The 19,654-nt window shown below is 38.0% G+C and overlaps 1 protein-coding gene and 1 non-coding gene across 2 annotated transcripts; both read left to right on the top strand.

The window, feature by feature from the left end:
* The first annotated feature begins 522 nt into the window (after window positions 1-522).
* TOMM20 (translocase of outer mitochondrial membrane 20) lies at window positions 523-18,953 on the top strand. The gene is made up of 5 exons (XM_072647532.1): window positions 523-886; window positions 7,709-7,755; window positions 15,090-15,171; window positions 16,466-16,608; window positions 18,517-18,953. Exons 1-5 carry the CDS (start codon window positions 766-768, stop codon window positions 18,559-18,561), a joined length of 438 nt encoding a protein of 145 aa, XP_072503633.1. The 5' UTR covers window positions 523-765; the 3' UTR covers window positions 18,562-18,953.
* Window positions 1,518-1,653, top strand: LOC140530636 (small nucleolar RNA SNORA14). Its single transcript, XR_011976064.1, has one exon. It is a non-coding gene; the product is annotated as a small nucleolar RNA SNORA14 (small nucleolar RNA).
* Window positions 18,954-19,654: the final 701 nt, after the last annotated feature.

Below are 19,654 nucleotides of genomic sequence, written 5' to 3'. Positions count from 1 at the left end.
AGCTCTGTCCTTACCGGGGTTTGTAGATAACCGGCCTTTCCAAGAAGGGTGGCTTGGCAGTACAGTAGAGAACGGCATGCGGCGGGGAAACCCCCTAGGCGGTTATGGCCACGGCCCAGGTACCGGTGCTGAGGTGGGGTTAGCTGGGTCAGAAAGTGGAACAGAACGGCCTGGGTGGCTACGGAGGAGGGGGAAGGCTACGAAGCAGGGAGCCGCTTGGAGGAAAGGGAGAAAACAACCGCTTAAATGGACCGTCAGTCCACGGCTGCCTGGCACCAAAGGTGGCGCGGCCTCCTTGGTCTGGTACTACTCAGCGGGGGGTGGGCTCCGGAGGTCCCTGCCCAAGGCACAGCGGTCCCCAAGGGCCTGCCCTCATTAACGGAATGCACCTGCTCCAGAAGACAACGCCACTCATCCATTTAACAAACGGGTCTAATTCTCTAAGCGCCAGGCACGGACGCACCCGTCCCCTCCTGCAGCAGCTTTCTTTCCTGGTACAGCCCCGCGTGGTCAGGCCGCGCTCCGCCGCGCGTGCGCAAAACAGACGCCTCAAGCCCTTTACTCCTCCGGCCCCGCCCTAGACCTCTAGGGACCGTCGCTCTTCTAGGACGTCAGAGCGGAAGTGGGGCGCCGAGAGGCCCTGCTTCCTCCTCTCTCTCTGGCTCCGCCCTCGACAGGAGCGGAGCGAGCCTCCTTTTCGGCTTTGGGGGTCAGCGGGGGACGGCGCCGCCGCTGCTGCCTCCGGCGCGAGCAGCGGCCGCAAAGATGGTGGGCCGGAGCGGCGCCATCGCCGCCGGCGTGTGCGGGGCCCTCTTCATTGGCTACTGTATCTACTTCGACCGCAAGAGACGGAGCGACCCCAACTTCAAGAACAGGCTCCGAGAGCGTGAGTGGGTCCCCGCCCCCTCCCCCGGCCGCTCCCGGCGCTTTCCTCCCCAAACTTCTTCCCTGTGCGGGCTCCCCGCCGCCCCACGCACACCCCACCTAACGGGCGCCACGCGCGGCGGCCACGGCCTGCCTTCGGCGCACGTGCCGCGGCTCCCCGGTTACCCCCACCCCGGAGCCTCCCCTTCCTTTCTCCGGGGTGGGCCCAGTGCCCCCTCACGGGGCTCCCCCACCTGGGCGTGAGGTGGGCGCAATGGAAGGAAGCCAGCCCCTGGGTCAAGGCTGCTTTGGGCGTTTGCCTTTCAAGGACAACTCGGCCTCCTTGGGAAAGCTGGGAGGGTCCCACGTGCGTGGGGGTGGGTTAAACCGTGGCCGGGGGCCTTCAGTCGTCCTTCTGCCCACTTTCAAAGGCTAGGCCATCTTGGGGTCGCTCGTTTCTTCCCCTTTTTATGCCGGGTCGACTCCGGAGCCGCATGTCGCTTTCAGGCGTCTTGTTCTTTTGCTCTTCCTCGCCCGTTTCTTTTCGTGGTCGCGCCGGTGTCTCCCACTAGCCGTGAGAGCCAGCCCTGCCAGGTGTTCCTGCAGGTAACGTGGGAGCTGGACAGGCGGTTCCGGCATGCGCCGGGGCCCCGCAGCATTCTTAAACCCTCTTGGTAGCCTTGCTGAAGACGCTTCCAAGATATGAGTGAATGCGACAGAAAACTGCAGGTTAATCCAAAATGCTGAGTTTTCTTCTGACTTGGCATTATTTCAAATCTGTGACAATTTTTAGAGATGTTTGCGAACTGGATTTAATTGGAGAGTTGGGCTGTTGCAGCATTAGACGACCAGATCTGTTTGCAAATTATAAATAATTGAACGTGACGTAGTTTTTTTTTTTAAACTGCCTCAAAAGCACATAAGTGTAAAGTTGATGAGATCATTCAACTTCATTTCATAGGAATGTTGGTCATTGAATCATGGGAAGGGCAGACAATTTTGAAAGGTCATCATTTGTAACTTGTAGGGCAGGATTGATTGCCCTTTGTGAAGATGAAGGTAGTTATTTTATGGATTTATCTGTCGTGACCCAAATTTAATTCCTCCATCTCCCCCCTTTGCCCCCCCAAAACCAAACAAAACATCTCAGGCACGTTTTCTAGCATTTTTGACTTGGTAAATTTGTTGTTTCCATAGACTAAAGATTTGTCAACGACTTCTTGGCCCGTAATGGGAAGCTTCATTTGGTTTTGAGTAGAATTAAGTTAGAATTAAGAACTTTGAAGTTTGCATTCCAAAAATAGCTTTTCAGTACTTTAAAACGTTTGAATTATTAGTAGTTAAAAAGACCTTCTACAAACATCCTTTGTTCACTCGCTCAATTACTTGGAGTTTGTGCCTACAAGATTTTTTGCCCTAGTTCTAAAACTGGGTGAATAAACCCACATTGAAACAAGTTGAGAAATAGCCACATTCACTTTCTGAATTCTCTCAGCTGAAAACAAGTCTTTACCACCTCCATCTCCTTCCCCACTAAAAACTTCATTTATCTTTTTTGAAAATTTATTTCTACATTTATTTCTGAAAAGGTAATCTCCCCCTCCCCCCATTGAGCCATCTCTTCTTGCAAAGATTTAAATAATAATAGCAGCTAACTTTTATATATTACCTTAAGGTTGGTAAAGATACTTTTTACATGTTCTCACCTGAACCACACAACACCCTGGCAGATAGGTGCTGTTATTATCTTCATTTTACTAATGAGGAAACTGAGGCTGAGAGAAGTTGTGTTTTGCCATGGTCACACATCCATTTGAGGGGGGATTGGGACTTCTTTCCTAATACCATATTCAGGAGTTCGTCCCCATATTACCTAGCAGCATACATTTAAAAAGACAAAGATGGGGAGGTAGGAGAAGCAGTTTGGAAAAATCATCCAAATCTTATTATATAATAATAATGAGAGCTAACAATTACATAGTGCTTACTATGTGCCAGACACTGTGCTAGAGCCCCTGACTTTGTCTTTTTGTAACTCTTTCCAAGTAAAGACTACCTCTAGATTTTTGTGCAAATGATGGAGGAAAAGGTAATCTTGAATTTTGTAAGGATAGAGTAGGGAGGGACTTTGAGATCCAATTTTCTCGTTTTAGATTTGGGGAACATGAGGCCTAGAAAAAAGTCAAGTGACTTGGCCAAGGTCTGCGGTTACTTAGGACTGGAACCCAAATCTCTTGTGTCCAGTGCGCTTAGCTGTCTGCACTACCCTTAGTGGTCTCCTGAATTTATTCCCTTGAAGAACACCAATGACTTGATTAATTCAGTGCCCTTTTTCCCCCAGTCTTGACCTTTCTAGGTTTTGACACCTTTGAGTCTTCAGAGACATTGCACTCCCTTGGTTATCTTCTGTTCGGCTCTTCATTCCTTTCTCTATCCCCTTCAAACTACTGTTATTGGTTGTCTTATCTGGCTATGTACTGTCTGTATGTCTGTACTGTCCTGAAGTCTTTGACCCCCGTGGCTTCAGTTGTCATCTCAATGAAGATCATTCCAAATCTAACTCAGTCCTGAGCTCCAGACCCATATCTCCATTTGAATGTCTTCTGGTACTTCAAATTCAACATATACTTAATTTAGCATATGATACTTAGCCCCCTAAATCTACCTTTATTTCTCACTTTCTTGTTGTGGCACTGTGCTGATTTTCATCTCTCATACACAGTTAGCCGAATTCAGCGGATCTTGGAAGGTACCCTCTTCTGTTTCCATTTCCACCATTGTAGTACAGCCCTCATTACCACCTGCCTATTGGCAGTCGTGTTGTCATAGATTTTTTTTTTCTGTCTACTCTCCCTGTTCCAATTGGTCTTTTATAACACTTACAATTTTTATGCGCATACAGGTTTTTTTCATATGTAGTTTCGTCACTGTCTCTAATTTTTCAGTGTCACCTCATTGCCTATCAGGTAAAATTAAAACTCCATTGTCGTTTGAACCTCCCTCCCTTAATTCCCCCCAGTCTGTAACCATACTATTTTTCCTACCTTAGCTCACGTTATTCTTTTGATATTCCAGCCAAACCAGGATAGTTTTGTCATACCCAGCATTTTCTTGTCTCCATTCTGTTCATTTCAACAGTTCACAGGTCCTGTTGGGAGTGAGGTTACAAAGTTACAGAAGAAACAGTCCCTGATCTCAAGAGCCTTACGTTCTATTGGGCCAGGGGTGGTGTTATTCAATTAAATGTTTATAACCTAGATAAATATGAAAAACTCAGTTGAAGAAAGTCTGGACATCAGTGGAATATTTTCCCTCCTCTTGTCCTCTTTTGAAGTCTTTTGTGTTTTAAAGTTGTTACCTCCTCTTCCTTAGGGAATGCCCTGATAAAAGTGGGAGTGGACACCTTGAAGAAACGGGGAAAGATATTTAGACTGAGATGGGAAGGAGGGACTGAACAAAGGCCAGAGAAGAGAGGAAGGGAAATGGAAGGGATTAAACATTTATAGATCTGCATAGTGTTCCAAGCACTGTGCTAAATGCTTTACCAGTATTATCTCATTTGATCCTCACGATACTCCTGTGAGGTAGGTACTGCTGTTATCTCCATTTTACAGTTGAGGAAACTGAAGCAAACAGATTAAGTGACTTGTCCAGGGTCACACAGGGTAAGTGTCTGAGATTGGATTTGAATTCTGGACTTCTTGACTCCAGGCCCAGTACTGTAGTCACTGTGCCATCACCTAGTTACTTAGATAGCAAGGCATTTAAGAGTTAGTGGTTGGGCTACAGAATTTTAGTTGACTTCTTTTAAAAGATAATAAGATTTTAAAGTTAAACATCTTGTGAGAAATACTTTAATTTTTTAAAAGGGCAGAATTGGGTATGTATCATGGGAGAGAAAAACCATTGCTATAATTTTAAATCTAAGATACCTCTTTTCTGAGTTTGGAAATTTGGAGTAGTCATGCTTCATTTTAGCCAGGATGTTTTATTTATGAGATAACTTTGCCATCTACTGGCAGTTGTAAAAATGAGATAAAAGACATTTTAAACAATCATTATTTTGCAAGATAAAACTTGTTTTAGGAGGGGTAGTGGCATTTTGTAAGCCTCATTTCTGATATTTACATTATTTCATTTGGCAGAAGTATAGTGTATTGGAACGATCCCTAGTTTTTATAGTCAGGGACCTAGGATTATTTAAATCTTGGTTCTGCTGCTTTACTGTGTTATCTAGGGTATGACATCTCTGGGATTCAATTTCCTCATCTGTAAAATGAAGACGACATTGGACTAGGTAATAAAATTCTTTTCACATCTAAATCCCGAGTGTATATTCCTGTGGTCCTAAGACTCAGACCAAAGGTACACAGACACCTAAAATCAGTCATTTTAGATTGTATTGTTGATTTAAAAAAAAAAAAGTTATAGTTCAGGAGATTGCATGTAGAGTTTATAGTTTGTATCTGTTGGTTTTAGATAGTCATATTTAGTTTTTCTCATTAACATGTTAATATTGTGTTGGTTTTAGACAGACATTGTTTAAATTCATTGTATCAGTAAATTTGCCCACTTAGAGTAATCGTTACTTAAGGAACATATTTAAACTATTGTTTATGAGCATTGCTACTAGGGAGTTTCTCACTTTATTGAATGTTTTCACATTGTGTAAACTGAACCATTTAGAGCTGACTAGATGGTATAATGGATAGATTGCTAGACCTGGAGTCACGAAGGCTTGGATTCTAATTTTGCTCTCAGAAACTTAAGTTCTGTATTCTTTGGCAAATGAGCCTTTGTCAGCATTAGTTTTCTTATCTGAAAAAATGGGGACAGTAGAAGCCACAGCATTGTTTTCATGTTCAAATGAGATCATATGTGTAAAGCTTTGCAAGCCTTAGAACAATACATGTCAGCTATTCCTATTATTCAGTTAATTGGAGGCATCCAGTTCAGCCAACTTTCACATTTTTATATACTTTTTATTTACACTAGTAAATTTGCAATGTGACTACTCATTCCAATTTTATCTGTTGTATGAGTTTAAATTTTCATAAAAACACATTCTTGAAACACTTATTTTAGGCTAAGAGGTTGCTGAGATATGTCTAAAGCTATATGGGGCCATCTTAAGTCAACTCTCTCATCTTAGAGATGAGAAAACTGAGACCCAGGGAGATTAAGTGACTTGACTAAGGTCATGTTATTTATAAGGTTTAGAGGCACATGTTTTGACTTCAGGATCACTGCTCTTTGTCCTTTACTTATCCCACATCTGAGTTTCAAATCTTGACTACAATGACAAAGTATGTAACTTGGGTATTCATTCCTAGTTTTTCAGTTTGTTAACATCTGCCCCTAACTGTAGGTACATTGTGATAGGGTATTTGAAAGTAATGTAACAATTTCAAATTGTATGAATCAGCACCTCCTTAACGTGCCAGGCATGAGGGATTCAGAGACAAATGAAATAATCCTTGTTTCACAAAGGTTTATCTTCTATTGGGGAAGGCATGGATATGTATTAGTATGTATGAAATAATACAAAGTAATGGGTAGGGGGAAGCATGAGCAGCTAGAGGGACTCATAGAAAATGATCCTTGAAGTGAATTTTGAAGAAAATTAGGGATTCTAAGAGTCAAAGGTGAGGGGAGAGGCATAAAGAACAGCCAGTTCAAGGAGGAGATGGAGTATTCTGTGTGAGAAACAGCAAGGACGCCAGCTTGGTTGGATTGTAGGGGACTGAAAGGAAATTAATGAGTAATAGGGCTGTAAAAGTAAGTTGAAGCCAGGTTGTTGACTTTAAATGCCAAAGGAGTTTATATTTGATCTTAGCATAATAGCAAGTCACTGGAATTTTCTATTTATCTTATATGATTAGGTCAGAATTTTTATTTCTAAAAATTTGAAATAAGTCCAAGGTAGAAAGAAATATAATAGATCATTTTTATTAATAGTCAATTAAAAGCAGCTCCTTCTCCATTTTCCAAACCCAAATAGCTCATCAAAATTTCAAGTTATACAGTTAAAGGAAGCAGAGACACTAGGATTTAAGTTTCATTCTGATGGACTTTTACACTGCCTTGTCTGTTCAATTACACGTAGTGTCTGGTCGAAGTAACCTTATTTTGTAGTTTCACAGAAAATCATTGCATTTACTTTTGCTTCTCTGACTTGAATAATCTGTCAAATATGCTAGTTTTTGGTACCCCCCTCCCCCACTAGATTGTAACTTTTCAAATGTTATATCTACTGTTAAATACTACTAAGTACATAATAGCTTATCAATTTACTATTTTTTCAAGTTTGTCTTGGGATCATTCTTACTGTGACATTGGTAATCTCTTACTATATAACCTTTACGTAATTTATATACTTAGATTAATATTGCTCTGGACATTATCAAATGATACTTAAACCTGGCTGTTAAAGCACCTGTGTTAGTGTTGCCGAATATGGTATATGTAACTCACTATATACTGTGGTGGTACATCCTGATTTTATGGCTGATATAGGTCAAAGAAAGAAGGGAATTCTATGCAGTATATTCATAGAGAGATATATATCTTAGCTCAAGAACATAATCATTCTATGTGATCTTTAATATTTGTTTAAAAGTACATATAAATTAAGATAATACCTCAAATTTGTAGAACAGTTATTTCATGTTACCCTCTTTGATCTTAACCTTGTGAGGTAGGTTTTAACAGATCTTAGCTTCATTTTACAAATGAAGGAGACTGAGGCTTTAACTAACAGATTATACCTTTAAACATTCAGCCATTACTATTTAATCACTATTTTCATTGACCATAAAGTGAACATGTATTAAATCTGTTGCAGGAAGAAAGAAACAGAAGCTTGCTAAAGAGAGAGCTGGGCTTTCCAAGGTAATGCCAATAACCTGTACTTATACAGACTGTTATGTAAAAATGTATTAAAATAGACTTTAAAATTCACTTAAATGTATATATTTTTTAGAATTGTAGGCTTTTCAAGGTATTATATATAAAATTTTTCATATTAATATCAAAGTATAGTTTGGTATTTAGATACAGTCATTTCAATCATTTATACAGCAAATCTTTCACATATGCTCATCTATTTATTTAGACTAAGGCCATTGTTGTGCATTTATTTAAGTGTGGAACTTTATCCTCCATTAAATTGCTCCTTGGATGTCTTAACTATATCTGTGATGATAACTTCTAACTTTCCAAAGGCTGTACTGGCAGGTCATATGAAGCTGGAAATCTATATTGATATATTGTGCCTTTAATTTGAGTGCCAGCTTAGCAATCTCCATTAATGGAGGGAGCACTTATACTGATGATCCTTGAGTCATTGAAATAAGCAGGACTTCAGATTTATCCTTACGTAATTTTGTCATACCAATTTCAGTTCCTCATTTCAACTTGTCAGTATTCTGTAAAAATTGTTGGATTTGGGTTAGATGGTTTGTGAGGCCCTTTCTAACTAAATGCTAGTTGTTTTCTCTTAGTTTTGTGTATCTATGCATTTGATAAACCTCCTATCTAGGCTTTTTTTGGTCATCAATAGAAATTGTTGATGAAGGCAGGGACATTAAAGACACTGGTGTGGGGGTTAACATTGATCAATTAATCAACTTTTTTTTGGAGTAAACATTAGAATTGTATGTATGACCCAGGTTCAAATCCCAGATCTGCTAATACTGCCTGTGTAGCCTTGAGAAAATGAACTTTTCCCATCCTCAGTTTCCTTATTTGCAAAATGAAAGTGTTTAGATTAGATGATCTGTAGAATGTTTTTGATTCCCTGGGATCATCTAGAACCTCATTTTGTAGGTGAAAAAGTTTAGGTCCAAAGAGACAAATCAAGCCCTTGCTCTCAAGGCATTAGAGTAGGTGCTTACTTCATACTGTCTTGTTAGCTTGCCATATTGCCTTTTCCCCCCTCCTTTTTAGTAGTGTCTTTGCCAGAAGTTGAGCATGGAAAGAAAAATTAAATCCAAGTCATTAAATTTTACTTTTTTTGTTTTCAGGTTTAGGGCAATCATTTTGTGTGAGAAGCTTTTTTCTAATGGATAAAATGTGTTTTGGCGTTACATTTGCATAACAATTACTTCAAGTCTTTTGAACCTTTTCCTTCACAAAAATTTTTCCATAGGCAGATGGTGATAATGGTAATAACACTGAGTGGTTTTTTGTTTGAGAGGCATCGTGGTGGAATATATGAATTACAGAATCTGAACTGGAGTGGACCATGGGGAACGTTTAGTTCAACCTACACCTGAACAAGGATACTGTATAACAGAAATGCCTTGCACCTAGTTGACAAAACTTATTGCTTGAAACAGATTAAAATGTAATTGAGAAATGTTTAACAAAATAAATAAAAATACAATAAAACCTAGATAATGTTAATTTGAGGTTTTCTAAGTTTGTATGCCACAGACAGGAATCATTTTTCTTTGAATTGAGCAACATGTCCAATAGCTGGTCATCCAGCCTTTATTGTAGACCTCATGGAAAAAGGAACTTTTTAACTTCTGTGGATCACCATTAATTGCACTTTTGAATGCTTCTAATTGCTAATTAAATTTTCCCTTAAATCTAGTTCTGCTTTTCTAGAGCTTCCACTCATTTTCCTGCTTTTTCTCCCTAGGGAGAACATGTACCTAAGTGAAAACAGTGCTGGAGTTATAGGGCCCTCTTGTTGTGCCACTTCATCTTGGGTGATTTCTAGCAGGTCCCACAACCTTTATGAACCTCATTTTCTTTCATTCCCCAACCCCTTTACCTAACCTTTATTTGCTTGAGTGAAGTATACCCCTTCCACAGCCATAATTCTATCGTGATTTTCATACTACTATCTAAGTTTTTTGATGTTACAAGACCAAATGGCTGTTTTTACCTTGTTATGCATTCCTTGTTTATTTGTGGGTAACAATCTGTGGTTATGTGTTGCATTGGTGGCTGTTGACTTCAGTGTTGTCCCTTTTGTAGGTGTGCTTTTAGCTCTGTCTTTTGGTGTATCTATCTTGGTAGATACAGGTCAACAATTATCTTTTTTCCTCTTTTCAGTATAAAAGCCTTTTTTTTGTAATTTGCTGAACTCTTAAGTATAGCCTTATCAACCTTTGTCAAGTGTACACCTATATTTTAAGTTATGGTCCAGAATTCAAATTTTGTTCTTAGATTCCATTTTCTTTATCATTTGTTCACTTCCCAAACTGTCTTTCTGTCCTGAGACTTTGCCTTTGATTATCAGCAGTTATGAAAACATTTGTCCATATCTACTGTGATCCTTTGGTTTCTTGCCTAAGATTTCTTTATCTTAAACAATGTTTCGTAGATTTCTTGTGGCAGTGTCATTTGTGCTTTATCCATATAAACAGAAATTGGGTTGTAGTCTTGTAACTTGAAAAGGCTTGGAACTTTTCTTTCACAACTTAAATTAATGTATGTGCTCAGAGAGTAGCAGAACTCTCTTGTCATCAGGTCAATAAATAGCTGCCACAGAACCTCTCAGCATGAAATTACCAAACATTACTTTTCATTTCTTCTTCTTTTGACTCTTACTGCATGATCTCTAACCTGACATTTATAGATTCCTGTCATCTTTTTTTAGAGGAAAAGAGCCCTTGCTTTTCCTCCTTAGAGAGTACAATTTGCTTATTTTGGAGAAAAGCCTTACCTGTAACTTATGTTTCCCTTTCTCCTCTTTGTTACATTTTTCTGCCTTCCAACCTCCTGATACAATTCAGGAATCTTTTCTATTTCTTTAGGTCTTGTGGTTCCCCCTCCCCATTTTTTTTTTTCATGTTAAGTTCTTCTCTCCTTTCAGTTTTTAGCATCTTCATGTTCCTTAACTTCTTCGTTTCTTCCTTTACTTAGGCCAGGAATAGGGAACTCGGTCCTTAGGTGAGGCCTTTTGACTGAGTCTAAGTTTTACAGAACCCATCCTTTTTTTTTGAAATTTGGATTCAGTCAAAGGGCCAGACTTGAGGCTGTAGTTTCTCCACTGCTGCCTTAGACCTGTTAGCTTCACAGTTTACCCAGATTTCTTTTCCCCTGGTTCCCCATTCAGTTTCTTGCCTTATTCACAGTTTCTGATCCTTTCAAATCCCAATTCCTGTTACTTGAGCCAGAAGGATAAGTTCCTTTTAGAGCCGGTAGGAACCTTGACAGTTATCTACTCCAGTCTCTTCATTTTGCAAGTGAGGAAACAGGCCTTGGAATATTAAGCAGCTTAATCAAGATTGTACATGTAGTAAATGTAATAGTTGAGGTTTGAGCCCCATGCCCTTAGATTCCAAATTCAGCACACATTCTACCTCCTGTTCCTTTTCCCACCATAGCCAAGAGTAGAATGATTTTTTTGGAAGGCTTTGACTTTTATTAGCACCATTTTTATTCCATAGTTTACTAATTATTAGCAAAGGTATAACTATATGAGAGTAGCCCATAGGACCCAGGAAGTGATTATTTAGTAGTGATAAAATTCCTGCTGAAGTGTTTTCAACAGAGATATGAAGAAGATTCAGGGACTAGCATTGTTGTGTGGCAAATTGAAATTGACAATGTTACAGGAGAGTAACTGTTGCCATCTTTCTTTTAAAGCTGTAATAAATGGTAGTTTGAAAAAATTAGGTGTAAGGAGATACTTTCTAAACTAGAAGTGTTTTTGCTCATTGATAAAGTTAAGAGAATTCAAGTATTTATGATTTTGAGGGGACTAAAAAATGCATCTATGTTATTGGAAATGGCTTGTATGTAGCCCTACCTGAAGATGGAGGTTGTGGGGTAAATGACTAGCCTGCCCTCTTCTAACTTTCTGATTTTTGCTATTCTTGAAAACTTGCTGCTTTATAAAACATTAAAGATTTTCCCCAGTCTTTTCTATACTTAAAAATATAACTGCAGATAGCAAAATATGATACTATTCAGTATCAGTGCAATAAAGAATAGAAACATGCCCTGCTAATCTAAAGCCCCAGGTCAGCCCTACCATCATTTCATCTCCTACTGAACATTGCTGGAGCTAGATAAGAAAAGATGGATATTAGGTTCATTAAGAGTTCATATTCCATAATTTTAATTGGGCCACTTCCCACAACAACTTTTCCTCAAGTTTTCAACTCTCCTCCTACCCCCTCTCTCTTAACAGATGACCTCATCTACTCTCCACTAAAAAAATTTAACTCTTTCTTTGTTGCCCCCCCCAACCCCCACCTCCATCTTCATCCTCAAGGGTCAGGCATAGATTTGACCTTGTAACTAACTCAGCAGTTCAAAAGAAATGCTCTGTGGCTGGCTACCTGTCCTCTATAGGATAAAATAGGAACTTTCTTGCTTGGTATTTGATGCCGTCGGTCTGGATCCAACCTACATTTTTAGTCTTGCTTCACATCACTCCCTTTGATATACCCGTTTTGACCAAATTCAACTATTTGTTGTGCTGTGGATTCAGTGTTTTATTTTTATGTAGGCCACTTCCCATGCCTCTAATGCACTCCCTTTGCTTTTATGGAATCTTCTGACTCAACTCATCTCATTTACTTCTGAAATAGCTTCCTGAGCTCTTATCCCTGTCCATCTCCTCCCTCCAAATGAAAAGTGTTTTTCTTCCTCCTCATATTTACTTTTTATCTCTCCTTTTCTCTCATCACTTTCTGCCATGTAGTACTTACCTGTGTGCTGGTTACATTCTTTCTCTTCTCCCCCCACCCTCTGTTGTGAATTCTTTGAGGGCAGGGATTGATGCATTTTTTCTCTTTGCTTGGTCACCAGCACTGTGCTATATACTTAGTCACTTTGTTTTAAAAAAATCTCTTCTCTTGACCCACCCCTCAGACTATATAGCCTTGTATCTCTCCTCCCTTATACTTCTAAACTATTAGGGTAGTCTATACTCAGTTCTTAACCTTTTGCACTGTTTTCCAACCCTCTTAGTGTAGTATATTTGTTTTGTCAGAGAGGACCAATGACATCTTCCTTGTTAAATATGATCCCTTGTTTTTAGTCTTCATTCCCCTTGACTTTTTGTAACTTGTGAGATTGTTGACCACCTTCTTATCCTGAATATTCTTTCTTTCCTTGGTTTTATTCTTTATTGGTCTCCCAGAGTTCTGAACCTAGGAACATCTCCATAGATTGGGTTATCTTCTTTATACAGATAAATTCCAAATCAATCACTCTCCTCTTCTTTCACCCCATTCTTTGAACCACATCTTTAGTCCCGTCAGAGTTATATTCTGTGGGTTGTATTTCACATCTCACATCCTTCTTTTCATTAGTACTGCCACCACCCAGATTCATCTCTCATTAATTAGCTGAACTAATGTTATAACTGTTTCTTTGCCTCTGTTCCCTGTCTTCATTCAATCCATTTTTCCACACAGATATCAAAATAATCTTCTGTATGGACAGGCTTGAATTTGGCATTTTTCTGCTCAGAAATCTTCTTTGACTCTGTTGCCTCAAGGATTAGATAAAACCTTAACCTGTTATATATACTTGCCAGAATCTTTTAGCCTTATTTCACATTATTCCCCTTGACATACTCTTCATTTCAGCAAAATCAGACTGCAAGCTATCCTTGAAATCACACCATGCTGTTTGTCAGCTAATAAGCATTTTTTTAAGTGCATAATGCTTGCCAGGCCCAGTTTGTTGAAGGCTTGAGAAAGGAAGGCCTAAATAAAGTTCCTTACACTCAAGGGCTCGTGTTCTAAAGGGAAAAGACAACATGTACACAATTATATGTGGACACATTCTTCCTCTCTCCCTTTCTCTCTCTTTCTCTCTCTCTCTCTCTCTCTCTCTCTCTCTCTCTCTCTCTCTCTCTCTCTCTCTCCCTCCCTCCCTCCCTCCCTTTCTCCCTCCCTCTCCCCTTCCCCCCCTCTCCCCCTCTCTCCCTGTCCCCCTTTCTCCCTCTCTCAGTCTCATGTATACTGCCCTTCTCATACCTGCTTAACTACAGTTTACAGAGTAGTTTCTTTCTGGAGACTTTCCTGATACTCATACTACCCTCAGCTGAAAATGTTCTCTCACCCTAGTTTCCCCAGAGCTCACTCTTTTATCTCCATAATGCCCTACCTTGTATCTTTATTTTTCAACTTGTTCTGCAAACAGATTATGTCAATCACCATGCATTTATTAAATGCTTTCTTCAACCAGGAACTGTGCTTGGGGAGATAGAAATTACTAAAGTCAGAGAGATCCTTCCCTAAAGGAGGCTGTTTTATTGTATGGTGCAACTGGTTAACAAATAAGTAAATAAAAGATGTATAAAAAACTAAATACAAGCTGATTTCCGGAGTTAGACACTAAAAAAGGGAAAATCTGGAAAGACCTCTCAAGTCAAGGAACTTGAACTTTAGCCCCCCCCCCCCCCCAATCAGACACTGTGTCACTTTATCTTACCTTGAACACAATAGATACTTAATGTTTGTTGAATTAAGTACATTTTAAGTTGTGTCCATATTTTACTTTATGGCCACACTTTTATTCCCTGTGCTGGGTTGTGTGACTAGCGAAAAGTAAATGCACTATCCAAGATTCTCTGTTTTGGCTGACTCATTAAAGTCATAGTATTGTGGAGGTGTGATCAACCTTTGTGACCATTTAGTATAACCACCTTGTTTTTACAGATGAGGAGATTGAAATTCAGGATTGCTGTGTAATTTGCCTCTATGTCACATGGAACTATCGCTTAATTTTCATACCTGCCCATCAGTATTTTACTGGATTATTCTGACATTTTCCAAATAGTTAATGAGCCTTTAACAAAACCTTTTATATACATTCATAATATTACTGAGCTTTAGATTCAGGGAAAAAAAGCCTGAATTAACTAACTAGTTTCAAATGGTCTATATGAGGATAATTCCACATCATTAAATACCTTTGGAAGTAATGATAAATTTAATTCTGCAAAAATGAATGATCATTAACCTGAGTTAATGCCTGAGTTTTCCTGTGTAAAACTGGTCCATTATATTAGTAGACTTGCATTTTTTTGGCACTATTCTTAGAACTGTGTTTTTCTGAACTTATGTGCAAAGATGCTATTTGATGAAACTTCCTTATCAAGCAACACTGGAAAAGTGAATTTTTCTGTTTTTTAGAGAATAACATTTTCTGTAAATAATTTTCTTTCAAATTTTATTGAAATACAAAGTTTTCAAAATATTTCGCATTTTGAGAGTTTCTTAAACTAAGATTTTTTTGCATTATAGTTACCTGACCTTAAAGATGCAGAAGCTGTTCAGAAGTTCTTTCTTGAAGAAATACAACTTGGTGAGGAATTACTAGCCCAAGGTAAATATCACTAAAAGAATCAGTTTTTTTTTCATGATTATGTTGTGTTCAAATGAAAAATTTTAGATTCTAAAAGCCTCTGTTGCATTTTAGCAAGTGTTTGAAAGGTCATATGTGAATGGGGCTGGCTTAATTGTTTCTCTAAATTAATATTATTTTAAACTGTCACTCAGTGTTGAACTTTAGAGACACATTAAGGATGCAGGAAATTCAGATCTCCTTATAGTAAGATCAAGTAAGCTAGAGTACTGATTGGCAAAAAGTGACAGAAATAAATACTTCTACTACTTTAGGGCATGTTTTAAAATTTCTATAATCTAATTTTTAAAATTGGAGTATTTTGAATATATAATGTAAGTTTCTGAGGTGGGAGTTTGATCTTTAGACCTTCCTGACTTCCAGTGCTAGAGAATATCTAACAGTTATATTAACCACCAAGGATTGCTCTTTAGGTCTGACCATTTAGGCCAATTCTGATACACCTATGTTATCCATTCTGTATTATCTGGCCCTTTTATCTCTCAGAGACATGAGACCATGAGAGACTTTTGTTGAATTCTTTACTCTGATGTAGCTAAAATATGTCTACAGTACTCCTCTTTTGAAAGTTTGATATAATGGATAGACTTGCTGGAAGACTCTGATTTGACTTCTGCTTCAGACATTTAGTAGTTGTGAGATACGTGGCAAGTAATTAACTTTTTTGGGACTTGGTTTCTTCATCTGTATCATAAAGGCCTTGGACTACATTTCTAAGGTCCCTTCCAACTCGTGAAACTATAAAAGGAAGTGAGGAAAAAAATGGAATGAGGAATGTTGCCATAAGTTTTTAAGCACTTCAGAAATTACACATATGTTAGACAATTGACATTTTAAATTATTGCTTTAAACTGGTCCCCAGTGAACCACTATCAGATAAAACAATTTTACTGGGTACGTGAGAATAATTAAATTTGTATTTTTGAGGTTTGTAATTCAAATATTGTTTATACCCTGGTTTTTAATTATTAGGTTTTACTGTTGGAACAAATTTCATCACAGTAAATAGTGATCTCTAGATAGCAAACATACTTTTTAGACCCTTCCAATTGCCAACTTGTTTCAAAATGTAATTGATAGGGCAGAGTTCCATTTTATTAAAAAAGTTAGGATAATATTGTTCCCTGAGGTTTATTATAATAGAATTTTATGAAAACGAGGTCTTAGAAAATTGTTCTAGTTAAAATATAGCAGTAAGTGCATTACAGTTGAATTTTATAATTAAAGGACTTTGAAAAAAAAAATTCCTTTATAGGCGAATATGAAAAAGGTGTCGACCACTTGACAAATGCCATTGCTGTCTGTGGGCAACCACAGCAGTTGTTGCAAGTTTTACAGCAAACTCTTCCATCACCAGTGTTCCAAATGCTTCTGACTAAGCTGCCAACAATTAGCCAGGTAAGAAAATGGAGTTTTCTGTAGTAATGGAAAATGTGGTCATTTAGAATCTGAAAATTAAATTTCATCACTTTGGAAATGGAACTTATAAATACCTTCCTATTAAACCTAGGTAAATAATGAAATTCAACCATAAATTTGAAATATATTGTAGGCATTTATATCTCAAATCCAATTAATTGGGACAATAATATGAAATAATATTATGATATTGCATAAAGCTATATAATGAATAATAAGATAATGAACTTTTCTTGTTCCTGTGTAATATATCCTGCCATTGACTATTATAAACTTTGCCCCACTGAACTGACTCAGTCAAACAGTTCAGTTACTAGAGAGAGAATGATCCTTGAAGATCATTAACCTTTAAAAGTGCTCATCTGAGTTTTGCTTTAAAAAAAATTTTTTTGAATGAAGTTACGTTGGGCTATCTCTGTAAGACTTCCTTGTCTTGAAAATTGGTATGCTGAAAGTTATAGCCCCCATGTATTTAGGAGTAGCACAGGTTTCTTGTATCACTTGTAGCACATGTACTTATAGGGTCAGCTATCCTTGATAGGCTTTATACTAAAGAGGGTGTGTCACAGGGATACCATGACAAGTGTATTAGAGTCTCTAGTGATACAGTATTATATTTTCTTCCAGAAGCCTAAAGGTTTTGGGGGGTTTTTTTGTTTTGTTTTGTTTTTAAGAGAAAGAGCACATTTGGCATTTGGTCGATTATATGTCAGGAAACATGGAAGTTAACCATTTAAGTTTCTGAGTAGCTTTTGCTTGGTAGTGATACATATGTAAAACGTGATGGAGGGAATGGAAAGAGCATCACTACAGAGTCTTAATGTTTCAGTGTCATCTCAATGATCCTTCAGGATGATCTTCTTTCCTAGCTGGATTTTGATACTTAGTGGGAATAGGAGCTGGGGAACAAAGGGGACTGAGTGAACAGATAATTCCATGAACTAGGGCACCCAAAAACTAGGGTTAAGATCTGCTTAGACCTTGCCCATAGAAGGGTGTGGTATCAGAAGTTAGGGTAAAGAAAGTTGATTTTACAGCAGCAACAGTGTATGTGCCTGATCTCTTGCCACACTAGAAGAATAATTTACGGATACTTATCATGATGCACTTGTGGCCTGCACATTACACGAAAGAAGTAAAGCAAAACCAAGAACCCACAAGTACATTAAAATTTCTGTAAGAACTCTTTGAATTTTCTTAAACTCAATTTTAACCTCTCTGTTATTGAAGACATACTGACTTCATTTGGTTCTTTGCTTTACTTATGCCTCTATGAAATTTGCCTTCCTTCTGTTAGAAAAATTATTTATCTATTAAAGCATGTATTATGGGAAACTTAGTATAGAATGAAAGCTACATTTCTTTGTATAAAAATTGTCCCGTGTAGGGGATAAACTTATAACCCATGATGATCAGGTTCTATAAGTGTTTAAGATACCTCGGTTATAATCATGCTGCAGTACTTGGACATTTTATGGTAAGCCTCCCAGTTCTTTGAAGTAGGAATGCTTTCAGGGTATGAATTATTCTGAAAGGCTGGATCAGTATTGTTGTTTGTTTGCCAAGAAGAGAAGAATTTAGGGTCCCATTTTCTACCTCCCCTTTGTTTTAGTTTAAATAATTTAATGGCAGGTTAATGCTGTGGGTTACAAAGTACAAAAGCTACCATGTGTTGGTAGGCTTTGTATTGCATTTTCAGATGGCTCTTATTTGTCACCTTTCTTATTGGCTATAACCATGAAAATATTTTAAAAATCATAAGGTGAAGTGGCCAGTAAGGTACTATTTCCAAATGCCTGCATGAATAATTTATTTTTCTTGTATGTAGATGGGCTTGATGTTTTTTGTATGAAACTTATATATATTTCCCTTTTTCTTCCTCCATAGAGAATTGTGAGTGTACAGAGCTTGGCCGAAGATGATGTGGAATGAGAAACATGTCAACATAATAAAATCTTAATAAAAAAAAATTTTAAATAATTCTTAGCCCAGAAGATGAGCAGCAACGGGTGGGGGAGGGGAAGGGGCAGACATGCTAGTTATGGACTGTGTATTACACTGAAATCTACCAGAGTTGATTCTGACTTTGTGTAGGTAGGTTTGCTTGGATTTTATTTATTTATCTTAGTGAGAAGTGTATTTTGATAAAAAATTTTTTCATTTTATAAATACACTATGAATTATCTAAATATCACTAATTTCGTTTGTTACTAAAATAAGTAGTTGTAAGATACATTTGACATAACACTACTACATGTTGAAAATACCCATTGCTCATTTTTGAAAAATAAAAGTTAAGGCAATAAAAAGAATTCTGCACTCCATGTTAGCGAGCTAATGGGTGGATTTGGTTTATCCTAGTAAATTTTGTAGTATAATAGAAAACTTGCTAACTTTTTTTAATTTACCAAAGCTTACAAGCTGTGAAAATCACTGGATGTGAAGTATTTCCTATTCATAAAGATAATCATGGATGCATTTAGGAGAAATTTTTGGTGTATTAGGACAACAGCTATCAACAACCAAAAAGCCCTTGGAAAATTATTTTATTTAAAACAAGCTTACGAGTCCTGGATATTTACCTTACAAATCAGTTATTGGAAAGAGTGCTGAACTGGTAACAGTCAAACTTGTGTACTAGTTTGGTTCAGCCACTAATGACTGTGAGTGATGTAGGAAGGACTTGCCGCAGAACTGCTATAAAATGAGAGATTTGTATTAAATAATTTGAGTTCATTTCAGCTCTATGATTATCTTCCTCATCATTAAAGCCTCTTAGTTATGGTGTATTTTTTATGCATGTTTGTCTTACCTGTCACAAATATTAATTACATGTTCCAGAATGGTTTTCTTGGCCTGTTACTGTTACCCTGATGAGTTTTTCTTTTTAGTTTAAAAATTAGTAGTAAAGAAAATTTGTCTGACAGTTGGCTTATCCAAAAGTAGAGTAGTGGGTTATCTCAGGATACTGTGAATTCCCCATCATTGAAGGTCTTTAAATTGGTGACTGTATGACCTTTTTTGG

This window comes from Notamacropus eugenii, chromosome 2 (genome assembly GCF_028372415.1).
Source record: "Notamacropus eugenii isolate mMacEug1 chromosome 2, mMacEug1.pri_v2, whole genome shotgun sequence".
NCBI lineage: Eukaryota > Metazoa > Chordata > Mammalia > Diprotodontia > Macropodidae > Notamacropus > Notamacropus eugenii.
This window is presented reverse-complemented; position numbering and strand designations above follow the sequence as displayed.